The sequence below is a fragment of the Danio rerio genome, chromosome 2 (genome assembly GCF_052040795.2).
Source record: "Danio rerio strain M-AB ecotype USA chromosome 2, GRCz13ab, whole genome shotgun sequence".
In the NCBI taxonomy this organism is placed as follows: domain Eukaryota; kingdom Metazoa; phylum Chordata; class Actinopteri; order Cypriniformes; family Danionidae; genus Danio; species Danio rerio.
This window is the reverse complement of record NC_141022.1, coordinates 58,357,501-58,377,947: the sequence shown is the minus strand read 5'-3', so window position 1 is coordinate 58,377,947 and position 20,447 is coordinate 58,357,501. Positions and strand designations below refer to the sequence as shown.

Below are 20,447 nucleotides of genomic sequence, written 5' to 3'. Positions count from 1 at the left end.
TAATCAGCCAGTAGTTGATGGTGTGATCTGCTACTCAGACTAAAGTGTTACAGTATTTTACATGAACCCTTTGTAGTGCACCACTCCAAGCTAATTTTGAGCTTACTTTTTTAGGTAGCCTACACTTTTGATAATTTTTGTAATTTACACAGTATTTTACTGTAACATCAATCACATTTTATTCTACACAATATTAGTTGTGCATATTAATAGTCATGCAATGTGTTACTGTATTTTAAAGTTGCATTTGTGGGAATTATCTTCTTGGCCCTGTAAAACAACTGTATTTTTAATTTGAGATTAGTTGAAGTACAGTAAAACATGAGTGTCAACCCAGGCCATAATCATAAGAAATATAGTAATTTACCATTTGGACGATAAACAGACAAGTGAACAATGAGTTACAAGTCATTTTTAATTTGTATTAACACATATTACCGGTACAAATACTGTATATTTTACAGTAGAGTGACAATACTGTAAATGCATGTACAGCAATATAAAATACTGTAAATATGAATACAGTATTTTTCCGCAAGTCTGATTTACAGTAAATTGCTGGGAAAATGTTGCCAGTAGGTTACTGTAAAGCCCACAGTGTGCACAAATGATCAACCAGACAATGCTGGTTAAATAAAAATTACACTTTATATACTGCGGGTTAACCATGTATATATCTTATATACTCAACTTCTTTACTCTTTAAGATTATTGATTGTAATCAGTTTTACAAATGAGTGTCATACTAGGCCATAATCATATGAAACACAGTAATTTGGACTGTTTTACGGTAAACAGATGAGTGAATGATGAATTACAAGTCACTTCCTATTTGTATGTAAATATATTACAGGTACAAATACTGTACATTTTACAGTAAAGATATACAATAGTGCAAATGCAAAAATACAGCAAGAAAAAAAAATGACACTGTAAATATTAATACAGTATTTTTGCTGTAATTTTGATTTACAGTAAATTGCTGGCATTAAATTGACCTTAGACTTGAGCGATGGTTCATCTTCAGCAGGACAATGACCCAAAGCACACTGCCAAAATATCAATGGACTGGCTTTAACACAACTCTGTGATTGTCCTTGAGTGGCCCAGCCAGAGTCCAGACCTAAACCCTATTGAACATCTCTGGAGAGATCTGAAAATGGCTGTACACAGTCACTTCCCATCCAACCTGATAGAGCTTGAGAAGTACTGCAAAGAGGAATGGGCAAAAATTCCCAAAGACAGGTGTGCCAAGCTTGTGGCATCACATTCAAAAAGACTTGAGGCTGTAATCGCTGCCAAAGGTGCATCAACAAAGCATTGAGCAAAGGCTGAGAACACTGATGTACATCTGATTTATCAGCTTTTTTATTTTTAATAAATTTGCAACAATTTCAAAAACTCTTTTTTTGCATTGTCATTATGGGGTATTGTGTGCAGAATGTTGAGGAAATAAATGAATTTAATCCATTTTGGAATGTGGAAAAATTGATGCGCTTTGAATACTTTCCTGATGCACTGTATAACTGCATGTATAATTGAAGAGTTCAGATGCAAACAAAGTGGCTTTTTTTTTACCTCTTATGTTTATGTTCACTTATGTCATGGTACATGAAAATAACCTATTATTGGCCATTAAAGTGAAATTACAGAATCAAGACATATAGGAGCCAAAGAAAAATGCACATTTTAGAAGAAAATGAAAGGTTTATGCACCTGAACTCTTCATATACAGTACTGTTCAACTTATACTCAAAACCTTTACTGAGTTTGAATGTAATGTATTAACCTTGACTAAAATAGGAACAGAAGGAGATACTTCATACTATAATTATATAAATTTGCTCCAAAATTGGTGTAAAAAGAGTTCACTGGAGATCAATTTTAATAAAACCAAGGAGATGATAATTAGCAATAAACTAGTGCTTAGTCAAGGGTTGAAACCTCTGGTGCTTGAGGGACATGAAATAGAGACAGTTGGCTGTTTTAAATAATCAGAAACACTTATTGATAGTGGATTCACATTTGCGGCAAATGCAGAGTCCATTTTTAAAAAAGCAATGCAGAGATTATATCTCATTAGGAGGTTACAACAATTTGCTGTGAGTCAAGATGTCCTTGAGATGGTATACAAGATCTTGGTTGAAAGTGTTACCATGATTGCATGGTATGGACTGTTGCCAATTAAGGAAAAGCCGAGTAGTAAAAATTGGCAGTACAATTGTAGGTAAAGCACAAAAACAACCAAATGAAATTTATTCCATGAGAATTAGACAGAAGGCACACATCACTGTTGAAGATTGTTCCCATCCCTTGAATATCAAATTTCAGCTCCCGCCATAAAAAAAGACGTTTTAGGCAACCTCAAGTAAAGAAAAATGTGCATCAAATGTCCTTTGTGCCGACCCAGCTAGAAATTTGTAGTTCTCTACATGTTCTGAGAATATTACCAAGCAGTGTTGCATTACTGTTTTCGGCGGCTAGTTTTCTTTAAGTTCCCAGAATGTTCTCTTTAATGGTAGGTAAACATTCTCGAGAAACATTCTAAAAACATTTGCTGGTAACAATTTTAGAACATTATATTCTAACATTGGTATAACATTATTAGCGGCTAGTTTTCTTTAAGTTCCCAGAATGTTCTCTTTAATGGTAGGTAAACATTCTCTAGAAAAATTCTACATGTTTGTTAATAACATTGTTTGTTTTCTTTTTTGTTTCCAAAAATAAAACACTCTCTATAACCATTTAACATATTTAATTTTACAGTAGCAATGTGGAAAAAAAGTTTAAAGCACTGCATTTTCTTATATTCTAGTGCTCATTGTATAACGTGTAACAAATCAAACAAAAAAAAAGAAAACAATTTTAAAAATCTGGTATATTAAACAAGAATAATTTGCTGACACATAATACTTATTTTCATAATTGTAGGAAATGCTAATTAATTGTCACTTTAAATCTGTGCTCTGCCACTATTTTTTAAACCATTAGGTTTTACTTATTTGCCTGCAATTAGTATTTGAACATGGCATTTTGTATATTTTAATAAGTACAGGTTAAAATTAGTATGTTAATTGTCTTTCTGTCTTGATATTGAAAATAAATCATGTTCTTATAACATTTCTCTAATGTAACTGTGAGAATGTTCTTACTTTGGTTTTATGAAACATTGTGAAAATGTTTTCTAAGAGAACATTGTTTAATCTGATGCCCTTTCAATACTCTTAAAATGTTTTTAAAATGTTGCAGATAAAATGTGCTAGCTTTGTTTAGATGTTTTATTGCTAGAACATTCTTCAAAGAACATTCCACATCTCGCATCTCAATGATGTTCTTAAGACATTTCTCTAATGTGACTGTAAGAATGTTCTTTGTTTTAAAAAACTTTGTGAAAACGTTATCTAAGAGAACGTTGTTTAATCTGTTCCCTTACAAATATTTTTAAAACATTGCTAGAATGTTCTTTTTCATTGTTTTGGGGAAAACATTTTTTGAATATTCATTGGATATTACATTGAAATGTTTTTTTTAAAACATTAACACAACCTGTAAGGAATGTTAGCCAAAGTTGAGAGAACGTTCCCTTCTAGCTGGGGAGTGCCATTATCATTTTAAATACTTTTTAATTATGTTTAGGGTGTTAAATTGAGTTTTTTAATGTGACATATGTGACGACGTTGAATGTATTCGTGTTGAATGTTTTTTCTGTGATGTGTGTAAAGTGAACGCTGATGTGGTTGTAAATTTGATCAATTTCCACTTGTGGACAATAAAGAAAGTTAAAAAAAAAAGGTCCCACTTTATATTAAGTGTCCTTAACTACTATTTACTTGCATCAAAAATACAAATACAAATAAATACAATATACTTACTGTGTTGATAATGTATTTGAGAACACTTGTGGTGCTTTTGAGTTGGGATAGAGGTTGGGTTATGAACAGGTTTGGTGGTATGGGTAGGTTTAAGGGAGGGTTAAGGTGTAAGGGATGGTCAACAGTGTTTTTACAAATGTAATTACAAAAGTTAATTACAGATGTAATTACATACTTGTGTTTAATCAAGCATAAGTACACAGTAAATACACATATTTACACAATAAGTACATTGTAACAAACTGTTAATTCCTATGTAATTACATATTAGTTAAGGCCATTTAATATAAAGTGGGACCAAAAAAAAAAAACCTTGCCCTTTTGTGAAGCTGCTTTGGAATGATAATTATTGTGAGAAGTGCTCTACAAATAACTTAAAGTGGAAATATCCCAGATTATTTCCAACCATCTGAAACACACACACACACAGCTCATTATCAATCAGAAAGAGCAAGAAGCAAGTCATCTGGATTGAATCCACCCGAGCAGGTAAACAGACTGATTATACAGTAAAAGTCACATTGTTAGCCCTCCTGAATAATTAGCCTGCCTATATATCTTTTCGCAGTATATAATATTTGACTGGATATTTTTCAAGACACTAGTATTCAGCTTAAAGTGACATTTGAAGGCTTAATTATAGGTTAATTAGGCAAGTCATTGTATAACAGTGGTCTGTTCTGTAGACAATCCAAAACAAATATTGCTTAAAGGGGCTGATAATATTAACCTTAAATGGTTAAAAAAAACTGCTTTAATTCAAGCCAAACTAAAACAAATCAGACTTTTTTTTCCAGAAGGAAAAAATATTATAGGAAATACTGTGAAAGATTGTTAAACATCATTTGGGAAATATTTGAAAAAGAAAAAAACCAAGGTGCACTAATAATTATGACCTTAACTGTATTGGCTAAACAGACAGTAAAATGATTGCAGATCTTACCTGGTTCTCCCTGAAGCGCAGAGATTTGAGCGGACCTTGAGGACAGCAGCAGCCTGGACCAATGACATTGAAAGGTTGTAGAGTCCAGGAGACGGAGGATGAGCCATGAAACCCTTCAGATGTGCAGCGTTTGACCCCTGGAGGTCAGCGGGGTCACCATGATCCCAAACCAGCGTCTGCTTCACACTGGGGCAGAGCTGAAGCCGAGCATCAATCCCTCTGCTGTGTGTCTGCAGAACTGAATGCCGGCACTCACTTCCTGGTATGACACATTTAAAGGATGATGCTTTGGGCTTCATTTGCATAAAAGGCAAAGTTCCAAGAAAGATCTGAGAGGGTTGATCAGGAGATTCACAGATGCAACATGTGCTTTCACTGTGTTTAGGGAGACGTAATGATCATTTGATAAGATTTGGGAAAAAGCAGCAAAAAATGAAAAAAACATGTTTACTATGATTGTTTTCAAACAGGTTTCCCTGACAGTTTCAGGTTTTCTGGAGCTTTGCGTTTCCAAATGAACAGTGAAAGATATAAAAGGCAATTTTTGTCTTATCTTAAGAAAAAAAAAAAACTCCTAAAGAAAATACAGAAGCTAAGCTAAAACAGAATATAACTAAATTAAATACAAATATATATATATATATATATATATATATATATATATATATATATGTATATATATATATATATATATATATATATATATATATATATATATATATATATATATGTATATATATATATATGTATATATATATATATGTATATATATATATATATATGTATATATGTATATATATATATATATGTATATATATATATATATATATATATATATATATATATATATATATATATATATATATATATATATACATATATATATATATATACATACATATATACATATATATATATATATATATATATATATATATATATATATATATACATATATACATATGCATCATATAAATGTATATGTATATATATATATATATATGTATATATATGTATATGTATATATATATATATATATATATATATATATATATATATATATATATATATATATATATATATATATATATATATACACATACATACATACATATATACATATATATATATACATATACATATATATATACATATACATATTTATACATTTACATATATATATATATATATATATATATATATATATATATATATATATATATATATATATATATATACACACATTTACATATATATATTTATATATACATATATACATATATATATATATATATATATATATATATATATATATACACACACACATTTACATACATATATATATATATATATATATATATATATATATATATATATATATATATATATATACACATATATACACACATACACACACATACACATTTACATATACACATTTACATATATATATATATATATATATATATATATATATATATATATATATATATATATGAGACCTCTTCTTAACTGGTATACCTTGAACACGGTTATTGTCCCATGCCTAGCAGCGACTCTACGTGACTATTGCAGATCCGCATATTGCAATATTGATGCTAAAACGATCTATTGTGCAGCCCTATACTGCACGTTTCATTTTGTTCACCAGGTTTTTTTTTTCTGGCATCAATCTAACCTCTAACATTCATACAATCTTTCCATAGTAAAAAACATTCTTTACAGGGGTTAAAGACTCCAGGGGCCTCATGCACAACAACTTGCATTGAATTAATACTAAAACATTGCGTACAGACAAAGCTGTAAATGTGCGTACGCGGTAAAAAAATTCAGATGTGAAACACTGCGTCCACGGAATCCCACGCATATTCTCTTTGTACATCCGAATTAATGTAAAACTGAGCGCACACAAAACCCCTCCCTGTCTCCTCCCCTGTATAAATATGCTAATGACTCTACTTTGGCAAAACCAAAGGAAAATCAATGGCAAAAGCAAGCAAGAAGAGAAACTTCACCGAGTGTGAATTGGAGGTGCTCTTATCAAAGGTAGACCGGAGAAAAACTGTTATTTGCAAGTTTGTTCTCCGGAATAAATAACAAAATTTAAAAAATAGAGTGGAAGAGTTTAGCTGACGCGGTTAACGCAGTGGGGTCTGAACATCGCACTGTGAGTGAATTAAAAAAGAAATGGTCTGATGTAAAGGTGCAGATTAAGAGGAGAACATCGGCACACCGTCAAAGTGTGGCCTGAACAGGTGAGGGAACAGGGGATGTTGAACTAACATCCTTTGAGGAGAGAGTTGCCTCAATTGTGGGTGACACTTTACTGTCTGGAGTAGTATCAGTGTCTGTGGGAGACACAGATGTAATAGAGGAACACTTTGTTAGGGAGGTATAGCAGCACCCCTCTGCTCTTATCAAGGCAGCGCCACTGACATTTCAGCTGCCCAATTGCCCACTCTACAACTGACCGAGTGCGAGAATGGGCATCATTGTATGTATATATATATATATATATATATATATATATATATATATATATATATAAATAAAAACTTCAATACATCACGCACCCTGCCACCTTGGAGCCTCCTCGCTGTCTCTCTTTCCAAATTTGGACCCAACTCAGCACAGAGCTCCAAGAGGATACCTCTTGGAAATCCGAAACGGCTAACAAGCCAGTCATCATCGTCGGCCAGAAGATCACTGTGATCCCTAAAAAAAATCCCTAAAAACTTCATCCCGTTCGGATCCGACCATTGACAATGTCTTCTAATAAGGCCAACACTGCCATTGCCATAGACTTAGGGCTTGTATACATTTGCAAATGCTTTTACATGTTCTAAATCACATAACTGGTAAAAAATATTGTGTCAATTAACTCATTTTATCAATTATAAATATATAGCTTATAAATTAACATGTGTTTCACATGTGTTGGTGCGATACTTTGTAGTGTGCAATTCAACATCCAAATACACGTACGCCAGACATGAAGCTGGTGCGGACCAACGCACATTCTCATGGTAATTTCATTCATTTTCTTGTTGGCTTAGACCCTTTATTAATCCGGGGTCGCCACAGCGGAATGAACCGCCAACTTATCCAGCAAGTTTTTACGCAGCGGATGCCCTTCCAGCCACAACCCATCTCTGGGAAACATCCACACACACATTCATACTCATACACTACGGACAATTTAGCCTACCCAATTCACCTGTACCGCATGTGTTTGGACTGTGGGGGAAACCGGAGCACCCGGAGGAAACCCACGCAAAGGCAGGGAGAACATGCAAACTCCACACAGAAACGCCAACTGAGCCGAGGTTCGATCCAGCGACCTTCTTGCTATGAGGCGACAGCACTACCTACTGCGCCACTGCTTCGCCTCATGGTAATTTCATCGTTGATAAATCCAAACATGAGCGTGAAACCTGCTGTATGCAAAGTTTTTGTGTGTACGCAGCGTTGATATACACGAGGCCCCTGTTTTTTTTTCTGGCATCAATCTAATCTCTATCATTCATCAAATCTTTCCACAGTACAAAACATCCTTTACAGTGGTTAAAGTCTAAACTATTCTTCACACTGAGAGAAAAAGGGATCTCTATAAATAAACCGTCCACTGGAAGGTTCTTCAGGGAGCTGAAACGTCTTCTGCTATTGCATCACTATGAAAAAAAATAAAAAGTTCGGGAATCTTTAAGAGTGAAGCATAACAGCAGTGAGGGAGAAAACCAACCAGCTCAAGTGAAAATAGCTCATAAGTCTCTGAACATAGAGTCTGCTTTAGGTGATCGCATAAAAATAAATGTACTAAATACATACTGCAAGCAAACAGAGGGAGTTACTGTGTCTGAAAGCACACAGCAGCACTGAAGCCAACGCATTAAATCTGGAAGCAACAGAACGTCAAAATGAGAAAACAGACAAGGTTGTACTGTAAAAATAGCTCTGTCACTTTAACAAGCATAAGAGTTGCACTGCACTCTTCACTTATATGCACTCTGCTATGTGCCTTTATACAGAGGTGTGACAGTGTTTGTACTGTACCCATTTCTTTTCTTCTTCTTTTTTTTGTATGTTTTTCACATTTTAATGTTTCAGATCATCAAACTAACGTAAATAATACTCAAAGATGACACAAGTACATCATGCAGCTTAAAAATTAAGCTTTTAATTATGAAGGCAACACGAAATACAAAACTATATAGTCCTGTGTGAAAAAGTGTTTGGCTCAAAACCTAATAACTGCTTGGGCCATCTAGCGCTAATTTGCAATCTAGGGTTTTCGATAACTTGCAATGAGTCTGTTACAGCGCTGTGGAGGAATTTTGGCCCTCTCGTGTTTGCAATATTGTTGTATTTCAGCGCCTTTTGAGGGTTTTCAAGCATGAACTGCCTTTATAAAGTCATGCCTCAGCATCTCAATTACATTCAGGTCAGGACTTTGACTAGGCCACTCCAAATTCCTGATTTAGTTTTCCTTTGGCCCTCTGGCCACTCTTTTTCTAATTATTCTGATACAGCACTGTGGAGGAATTTTGACCCAATTATGTTTGTAGTATTGTTGTAATTTAGCCATTTTGTGCCACATTGTGTTTGAGCATTAACCGCCTTTTTAAGATCATCCCACATCATCTCTATGGGGTTCAGGTCAGGTTCAGGACTAGGCCACTCCAAATTCCTGAATTTGTTTTCCTTCAGCCATCAAGCATTTTCGATTACTTGCAATTAATCTGTTACAGCGCTGTGGAGCAATTTTGGCACACTCATTTTAGATAGATAGATAGATAGATAGATAGATAGATAGATAGATAGATAGATAGATAGATAGATAGAACGATAGAACGATAGAACGATAGAACGATAGATAGATAGATAGATAGATAGATAGATAGATAGAACGATAGATAGATAGATAGATAGATAGATAGATAGATAGATAGATAGATAGATAGATAGATAGATAGATAGATAGATAGATAGATAGATAGATAGATAGATAGATAGATAGATAGATAGATAGATACTGTAGATAGATAGATAGATAGATAGATAGATAGATAGATAGATAGATAGATAGATAGATAGATAGATAGATAGATAGATAGATAGAACGATAGATAGATAGATAGATAGATAGATAGATAGATAGATAGATAGATAGATAGATAGATAGATAGATAGATAGATAGAACGATAGAACGATAGAACGATAGATAGATAGATAGATAGATAGATAGATAGATAGATAGATAGATAGATAGATAGATAGATAGATAGATAGATAGATAGATAGATAGATAGATAGATAGATAGATAGATAGATAGATAGATAGATAGATACTGTAGATAGATAGATACTGTAGATAGATAGATAGATAGATAGATAGATAGATAGATAGATAGATAGATAGATAGATAGATAGATAGATAGATAGATAGATAGATAGATAGATAGATAGATAGATAGATAGAACGATAGATAGATAGATAGATAGATAGATAGATAGATAGATAGATAGATAGATAGATAGATAGATAGATAGATAGATAGATAGATAGATAGATAGATACTGTAGATAGATAGATACTGTAGATAGATAGATAGATAGATAGATAGATAGATAGATAGATAGATAGATAGATAGATAGATAGATAGATAGATAGATAGATAGATAGATAGATAGATAGATAGAACGATAGATAGATAGATAGATAGATAGATAGATAGATAGATAGATAGATAGATAGATAGATAGATAGATAGATAGATAGATAGATAGATAGATAGATAGATAGATAGATAGATAGATAGATAGATAGATAGATAAAGGTTTAGGTTGAAAGGTTTACAGAGTGGCAGTTTTTACCCACACATTCCCACAGAATACCTTCATCAGTGTCTCAGACTGATCTCGGGTCATCTGATCTGCTCTGTTAGCCGAGTCTGTTAGAGGAAAAACTCTGCAGTTAGTTTGTGTTTGTGAGACACCAGTGAACATCATCATTATCAGAAGTGATTCATTCGCTCATTCTTCTCCTTTATTATGATTTACAAAAACAAATCATTTCACTTAAAATAAGTTAAAAAAAATTGCATTGAACTGAAAGTCACTGAATATGTGCAGCAGACTGAGAGAAGACGACTGAGGAGAGAGAAAAACTAAAAAGATAAAAAAAGAAGAGAGAGATTCTGAGCCGTTCGGTTAAAAGCCCAAAAACACAGGGTGAAGAGGAGAAAAGATGTTTTCTCATGAACTTAAATGTAAAAAAGAAGCAAAAAAAAAAAAAACATATCAAATGTTGCCAAAAAACATCACTCACACTTCTCTGTTTGTTCAGTGTTCTAATAATGTTCCCAAAAATAATTAAAAATACTGTGCAAATAAATACCGGGAGAGAAACCTTTCCTCAGTCACAGATGCTCCTGGATTTCTCAGCTCATCACAATATGACAGTTTTTCCCCTTTTCTTGAATATGATTATGACTACTTGGGTGAATCACAAAAAACACGTCCAGTTTCAACCCAAAAATCTGAATATGCATATTTCCATAAGAATTAAGCATTCTCATTAGCATACTGCAATGCTTCCTATTAATTTTACTAATCTCATTCTCAAAGGCTTTCATTAGTGTAAAGAGTAGAGCAAAAATGATTCTTACAAATTAAAGAACATTTTCTCACCCTCAGGCCATCAAAGACTGTGACTCTGCTGAATCTGTGGAACTTCATATAATGCAAGTCAATGGTCACTCATGTTTAAGATTACAAATAAACACATTCAAACATGTCCAAATCAATCCTTGTGGCTCCTGATGACACACTGTGCAAGAAATTGAACATTGTTTACAATATTATTACAGGCAAACAGTTCTCTGCATGTACATGAAAGTAGTGAGCATAATAGCAGTTTCCGCATCTTTGAAAATCACAGGTAAGAACTATTATGGCCTGTGCACTGAAAACTGTTTGCTGTATATTAAACATTGTAAATAATGTTAAATTGAAACGATGGTTTGGCTTCATAAGAGTTCGATGTATCATCAGAAGCCACAGGGACTTGCGTGTGCGTGTGTGTGTGTGTATGTGTATATATATATATATATATATATATATATATATATATATATATATATATATATATATATATATATATATTGTAAATGTGCTGCAAGTATATGCTTTTTAATGCAGTAATGTACATTATTTGCCTTGACTTGTGTATTTTTCTTATTTACCTATCTATTGATTAATAAAGGTTATCTTTGTTTGCAGGTGTCATAAAAAAATTATAATACATCTTAAAGATGGATGACCATTGAAAAAGTAGCCAAAATATATAACGACCTAAGGCTTATTTTTTTTTCCCCTTTAAACTAAGTGTAATACATGCCACAATCTATAATTTATAACAAATTTATAGATTCTTCCATGCAACATTCTATCTTTCTGTTGGTCATTGAATCAGATTATTCTGCATAACAGAAACGAGTCAGATTTTTGTTGCGTTACGGTAATGAGTGAGATTTTTGTTGCATTACGGTAATAAGTCAGATTTTTGTTGCATTACGACAATGAGTCAGATTTTGTTGCATTACAGTAATAAGTCAGATTTTGTTGCATTACGGTAATGAGTCAAACTTTTGTTGCCTGTAATGAGTCAAATTTTTGTTGCATTAGGGTAATGAGTAAGATTGTTGTTGCATTACGGTAATAATTCAGATTTTTGTTGCGTTACGATAAGTCAGATTTTTGTTGCATTACGACAATGAGTCAGATTTTGTTGCATTACAGTAATAAGTCAGATTTTTTTGCATTACGTTAATGAGTCAGATTTTTGTTGCATTACTGTAATGAGTAATATTTTTGTTGCATCACGGTAAAGTCAGAATTTTTTTGCGTTACAGTAATGAGTCAGAATTTTGTTGCATTACGGTAATGAGTCAGATTTTGTTGCACTACGGTAATGAGTCAGATTTTGTTGCATTACGGTAATGAGTCAGATTTTGTTGCATTACAGTAATAAGTCAGATTTTTTTGCATTACGTTAATGAGTCAGATTTTTGTTGCATTACTGTAATGAGTAATATTTTTGTTGCATCACGGAAAAGTCAGAATTTTTTTGCGTTACAGTAATGAGTCAGAATTTTGTTGCATTACGGTAATGAGTCAGATTTTTGTTGCATTACGGTAATGAGTCAGATTTTTGTTGCATTACAGTAATGAGTCAGATTTTGTTGCACTACGGTAATGAGTCAGATTTTGTTGCATTACGGTAATGAGTCAGTTTTGTTGCATTATGGTAACAAGTCAGATTTTTTTGCATCATGGAAGTGAGTCAGATTTTATAGCATTACAGTAATGAGTCTGATTTTGTTATGGTATTGAATCAAATTTTGTTACCTTACTGTAATGAGTAGGTTTTTTTGTTGTGTTACGGTAATCAGTCATTTTTTGGCATTACGGTAATGAGTCAGATTTTGTTCCATTACGGTAATAAATCAATTTTGTTGCATTACAGTAATGAGTCAGATTTTTTTGCATTAGGGTAACCAGTCCAATTTTTTTGCATTATGATAATGAGTCAGATATTGTTACATCATGGAAGAGAGTCAGATTTTGTTGCATTACGGTAATGAATCAGATTTTGCTGCATTAGGGTAATGAATCAAATTTTTTGCATTATGGTAATGAACCAGATTTTGTTGCGTTACGGTATTAAATCAAATTTTGTTAAATTACGGTAACGAGTCAGATTTTCTTGCGTTACAGTAATGAGCCAGATTTTGTTGCATTACGGTAATGAGCCAGATTATGTTGCATTATGGTTATGAAAATAATTATTAAAACCATCTTGAGATTTTTGGGTTCAAATGTGTGGGGTTTTGTGAAATCAGCTATAAGCACGTCTACATATCAGCCACTTTCATCAGTGAAATAAATTCCAAATGCTTAAAACAAAAAGTTCTTCATGAGCGTGTCGCTCTCCAGAGACACGCAGTCTGCTTTTAAAAACGCAGTTCAGCTGTGAGTGTGTCTGCATCTCCTCTTGTTCTTCATCTCTCTTCCTCTCAGCATTTTCCTCCTCCTTTCTGCTGATTAAAAGCATGTGATGTGGACAGGTGTGCGCTGAAACCTTGAGAACTCATGGCTCTGAAGTTTAGCGCTTTAAAATAAAGAAAGGAGGCGGGGTGTATAGTGTTAGAGGAGAGTGTGTGTGTGTTTGTATATGTAAGTGTGTGTGTGTTTGTATGTGTGTGTGTGTGTGTTTGGCTTGCTCTCAGAGCTGGTCAGGTTTGTGTGATAATGTGTGTGATGGCTCAGTTCTCCATCAGTCCAGCGCCGTGTTTTCAGGGTTCTGGTGTGGGCGCAGTGGGCTGAGCTGATGATGATGAAGATGATGATGAAGACAATGATGTGTTCTGGACGTGGACTGAGCTTTTATGAGTTATTAGTGGCGTTCTCGTTGCTTGGAGAGCTGGAGGAGGAAGAGGAAGAGGACGATGGAGAGAAATTCATCCCTGACAGGCCTGGAGGATCCGTGGCTGTGTTCTGACCGCTCAAACTCTTCCTGCACACCGGACACGTGTCGTGCTGTAGAGAGAAAACACACACACACACACACACACACACAAACAAACACACAAACACACACAGAGCATGTGACTATTACTGGTTTATGGAAATGATTAAACAACTGAAAATAACAGGCTTCACAAGTCTGATCAAGAGTCAGATTTTTGTTGCATTACGGTAATGAGCCAGATTTTGTTGCATTACTGTAATAATTCAGAGTATGTTGCATTATGGTAATGAGTCTGAATTTGTAGCATTACGGTAATGAGCCAAATTTTGTTGCATTACGGAAATGAGCCAGATTTTTTGGCATTACGGCAAGGAGTCAGATTTTGTTGCATTACGGTAATGAGTCAGATTTTGCTGCATTACGGCAATGAGTCAGATTTTGTTGCATTACGGTAATGAGTTAGATTTTGCTGCATTACGGTAATGAGTCAGATTTTGCTGCATTATGGTAATGAGTCAGATTTTGCTGCATTACGGTAATGAGTCAGATTTGCTGCATTATGGTAATGAGTCAGATTTTGCTGCATTATGGTAATGAGTCAGATTATGCTGCTTTACGGTAATGAGTCAGATTTTGTTGCATTACGGTAATGAGTCAGAATTTGCTGCATTATGGTAATAAGCCAGATTTTGTGGCATTATGGTAATGAGGCAGATTTTGTTGCATTACAGTAATAAGCCAGATTTTGTGGCATCATGCCAATGAGTCAGATTTTGCTGCATTACGATAATGAGTCAGATTTTGTTGCATTATGGTAATGAGCCAGATTTTGTGGCATCATGGCCATGAGTCAGATTTTGCTGCATTACGGTAATGAGCCAGATTTTGTAACATGGCAATAAGTCAGTTTTTGCTGCATTACGGTAATGAGTCAGATTTCGCTGCATTACAGTAATGAGTCAGATTTTGTTGCATTACAGTAATGAGTCAGATTTTGCTGCATCAAAAAATCAGCTTTAATTCACAGGAATAAGTTACATGAATGAAGTAAATTATAATGAATGTAACTAATAAAAAAGTACCTAAATACTAATAAAATTCTACATAATTTTGAATTCTCATTAGTAATTTTTGTTTCATCCACACATCTGCACTTATCATAATTATGAAATATTACCTGTATTAAAACTTGTTTCTGTAATTTTTCCTTTTGTTCTATAAATCAGCTTATAAAAACTTTCATCAGGCTATGGGAAGTGACATCAGTTTGGTGCGAGAACTACAGCACAAACAATAGTACGTTTACCTTTCTTTCCAGTGTCAGAAAATTCCTGAAATTGTCTTGTTTTATTTGGAAAATGCCATGTAATACTCTGAAAATAAACTTCCAGTAGATGCTAACTGACAATCGCTACCTGAAACGAAATTCAGCTCTTCATTTCCATCCTGTTCTGTTCATTTTCTCCTCATCAGGAGGTTATAATGAAATAATCTAAAGTGTCTGAGTTTGGCAGCAGCAGGCCTTTAGAAACATGCTCTTGTCAAACTCAGACACTGGAACATTACTTTACAAAAGTGCTTTTTTAATTGCAACATGCATATTAATTCGATAAAAAAACATCCAACGTTTAAACATTCTTAGTCATTAGTGGAAACTCAATTTAAAACTCCAGCCCTTCCGCACACTAATAAAATTAATGTCAAATGGAAACATTAGTAGTGTAATAAATGATGTCAGAGGTTGTAAATGTGGAAAAGTGCAGCACCTGCTCGAGCCAGGGAACTATACAGTCGTTATGGAAGAGATGATTGCAAGGAAGTTGTCTGACGTTTTCTCCTGCGCTGTAGTCTTCTTTACACACTGGACACTCCAGACCTGCACCTGAACGCGGTCAGCAAACACATCATCATCATCATCATCATCACTAAATTACATCATAATGCATTTGGCTTATTCTGTAAAGGGACATGATAGTTTTTAGTAAAGCAAATAACCTAAAACTCCATATAATAATATCATATAATATATTTCTATTAAAGCGAATAATGACTTTGTAGATTTTTTTATGAGTACTGTAATGGTCAATCCAATCCAATCCAAGTAAATCTTAAATATGTGTTCACAAAGTTTGTATACTAATATAGTTGTACATTTTTTGTTGCTTAATTCAATGTTATGGTTAATAAAACGTGTTTAAGATTTGTAAGATTTGTAGATTTGACTTTTGTATATCAAAGGTTTTAATTGTATTTAATTATAGCCATTTAACCGCAATGCCTTAGTTGGGGACTAGTTTGGGTTTTGTTAAAATATTTTGTTGTTGTTGTTGTTAATTGACCCTTCGGTAAGCCACACCAAAAAACCGCCACCCACCAATCGTGGCTTAGCAACTGTAGATATGCGCAGGGGCTCTGTCAAGCTTTTGAGCGAGTGCATATGGATTGTGCAAATCTGATACCCTGTATCCTTAAAGTTTGGATGGGGCGGTGGAATTTTTTTCCCTTTTTAAAACCTAAAACCCAAGAGGAGAAATGCCAGCGTGGATTAAGCTGTGTAAGTGGCGCTAAAGGAGCGGAGCGAAGTTGGTTTTGTTGTGATATTCCTGACACATTCAGTGATAGACAGACGGCAATAACTCACACGCCGCTTACCCTAAACAGATCTAAACTGTGTTTCCTACAAAAAAAACAAAGCTGGTTATGTTTCACAGCTGTCTTATTCATTTTTTTTTCGCTTGATATTGTGAGAAATGCTCTGTTTAAGCCTTCGCCATAACGTTAGTAACTTAGTCATACTAATAGCGCTAATAGGTACTAATAGGTCATAATGTCATGAGTTATTGATCCAGAAAATACGAATCTGCGAAATCTGTCCGAACTTTACTGAACTTCATATTTCCATCTTATTTCAAGCTACGAATATTTAAAATTACAAATCAACAGAACAAAACTGAGCACTTGCGATCAATATACTTTACCAGCAGCTGTTTTTCAGTCGTTTATAAAGAGCACACACACATACTGACAGTAATAGGTAACTTACTGTGCATTGTTATGGGTCAATGATGCTAATATTCGGCACAAATCTATCAGTTTCCCCTTTCTGGCTGTTCTTTCTATGAATGAACTATGTAAAAGCACTGTCATGCGTGTTTCCTCGTCGGTTAGTAACGCTATATTTCATTGCACAACAATTAATCTATCAGGCTTTTTGGCTAAAATAGAGAAATAATGGATCCATTAGTTATTATTAGAGTATTTTTAAATGTCACCTCTCCTGCTGAGCATAAGCTAAGTTGTTGAATGGTCAGCGTATGAGGCGGCTAGGCTAAGCTAGCTTCAATTTTGATTGATTTATTCTCTAATCGGTTGCCTATTATGCCGTGAATTTACCCCTGTAATGCATACTGCAGTCCTTTTGTTGTCTGGCTTTCTTGCATATCTCACCTGTTCGCCAAAAATGACATTATATCCCTGGCAATGTCTGACACCGGCGCACACGCATTGAAAAAGCCTTGCCAGGCACGAAAGCTTGACAGTCGTAGCAACAGTAACTAAGGAAGGCGGGGCTTAGCGAAGTGTCCATTGTTCATTTTTGTTAATTATGTAAAGAGAAAAATGTATTCTAATCTGTAATTTGCTTAATAATCAATAAAACTGCATCGACTAAATAGAATGGGTCTGGTAAATAATAATGTTTGTTGGAAATGTCAAAAAGCAAGAGGCTCATTAATTCATTGTATTTGGTACTGTTCACTAGTTCAGCCTTTTTGGCACCAAACCCTAAATATAAGGCAAATGGCTTGAAACATTAATACCACTGTCCCCAAAATTATGCTTACAGGGAGATAGAGAACAGATGCCAAATATTACAAGAGTTCACAGTGATCATGGTGGGTATTTCAGTGACGGCTAGAAGCATCTTAAAACAATGAGAAACTCCCCAAATTAAAAGTTTAGTCAATTTAATGACTAAAACAGCTTTGTATGAACGTTTACTTTATAAATTACATAATAAAGACAAAGCAGGGGTCCTTGTGTGTATCCCAGTGTGGGAAGACTTTCGGTCGTACGTGACGATGTCTTGTAACACAATTTAAAACTACTCACCAGGTTCTTTCTATAATATTGCACTTTTGTCTATAGTAACCACTGTATACATCCTGGCTTTACATTAAGTAGGCCTTACCAGTGATCATTTGTAATGTGTTTGTATTATTTTGTCATGTACCCAAAAAAAAAAAAACACTAAAAAAAGAATCAAAAAACTGTTAATAATCGCTAATAAAATGTGTTTATTTGATTGGCTTGTGTTTTTTTTAATCAGTATAATTTATAATATTTTATATTACTTACTATGCTAAACTTAAAAAAGTCTCTATAAGTTAATAAATAATTATTACAAAACATTTGTTGGTTTCAGTTTTCAGTCAACTCTGTTTTTTCTTCCAGGGCATTCCTACTTTAAATCAACAAGTTTTGTCAGCCACTGTTCAATTTATTAGATTTTTCAACAACAAACTGGAGTAGAAACGTTTACAACTGCAATGCAAATTGCACCTTTTTTGCATTATTGTATCCCAAAATAAAGAGTGGCATTCAATTTAAAAGCAGGTGTAAATAGCAGAACCACATAATGTCTCATGCACACTACCTGACAAAAGTCTTGTCTTGATCCCAGTTGTAAGAACAACAAATAATAACTTGAGTTTTAGATGATAATTTGGAAAAGTGGCAGAATGTGGATTTTTCTGATGAATCATCTGTTGAGCTGCATCCCAACCATGACAAATACTGCAGAAGACCTACTACTACTAAGTTTGGGGAAGGAAAAACCAAGGTTTGGGGTTACATTCAGTATGGGGGTGTGTGTGAGATCTGCAGAGTGAATGGAAACATCAACAGCCTGAGGTATCAAGACATTTGTGCTGCCCATTACATTACAAACCACAGGAGAGGGACAATTCTCCAGCAGGATAGCGCTCCTTCTCATACTTCAGCCTCCACATCAAAGCTCCTGAAAGCAAAGAAGGTCAAGGTGCTCCAGGATTGGCCAGCCCAGTCACCAGACATGAAAATTATTGAGCATAAAGGAGGAGGCATTGAAGATGAATCAAAAGAATCTTGATAAACTCTGGGAGTTCTGCAGGAACGCTTTCTTTGCCATTCCAGATGACTTTATTAATCAGTGATTTGAGTCATGTCAGAGATGTATGGATGCAGTCCTCCAAGCTCATGATGGAGTCAGACACAATATTCATTCTGTCTCCACTGCAGCAGAACTTTATATTCTATACTGGACATTATTTATGTTCAGTGACGAGACTTTTGTCTACGCAAAGTCAGACCTTACTGTCCTAATGAAATCATTCAAAATCAAGGCATGATCATATTTTATTTTGGTCAAATAAGCGTCATCTAGAGGCCTTTGCCTTTCATATAAGCCCCTTCTGATACCAAATGATCAACTAGAAGTCAAATTATTATTTATTATTCCTAAAACTTGGATAGGCAAGAACAAGAATTTTGTCAGGTAATGTACGTCTAATATAAAAAGACACTGTATCTATAACACTATATATATATAACTAATTGGATAAACAAATAACCTGTTTTATAAATCACTTTATTAACACTAAAATATAAACACAGCTCATGGAGGACCTGAAGTTTTTAATCTTTTGAAAGCATTTGCATATATTAAATGAATGAATTATTAGATGCAGAGCTTCAGAGATGCTTTTATTGTGTGAAATTTACTAGTTAGTGTTGTAGGACTGAAGCACATCAATTCCCTCAAAATTAATCCCATTCGAAGCATTGCAGCTAATAAAAAAGCAAAGCAAAACAGCACTCGCGGATGAGCTAATATTCTTACCCACGTGCTCCTGTTTTATCTGGACTGTAGGGAGACTTTTAATCTTGTCTTTGTCTGCTGGAGGAGGACCCGTATTTTCAAACTGATTTAATAACTGCAAGGATGAAAACAGGCACAGAATTGTCACAATGCTGTTTTTTACTGCACCAACAGTATTGCAAAAGTGGCTCTGTGGAGTTTTCTGTGGCCCTTTGGTTGTAAAATAAAGCAATAAGCCAT

At 34.1% G+C, this 20,447-nt stretch overlaps 1 protein-coding gene across 1 annotated transcript in view; it reads right to left on the bottom strand.

Moving 5' to 3' along the window:
- Positions 1–10,842: 10,842 nt before the first annotated feature.
- Positions 10,843–20,447, bottom strand: part of rnf126 (ring finger protein 126) — a 31,468-nt gene continuing 21,863 nt past the window's right edge. Inside the window, 8 exon segments of the mRNA NM_001083017.3 lie at positions 10,843–11,946; positions 11,983–12,346; positions 12,376–12,603; positions 12,632–12,782; positions 13,122–13,242; positions 13,438–14,418; positions 16,117–16,232; positions 20,229–20,322. Coding sequence (NP_001076486.1) covers positions 14,266–14,418; positions 16,117–16,232; positions 20,229–20,322 — 363 coding nt within the window. The 3' untranslated portion in view covers positions 10,843–11,946; positions 11,983–12,346; positions 12,376–12,603; ... (1 more) ...; positions 13,122–13,242; positions 13,438–14,265.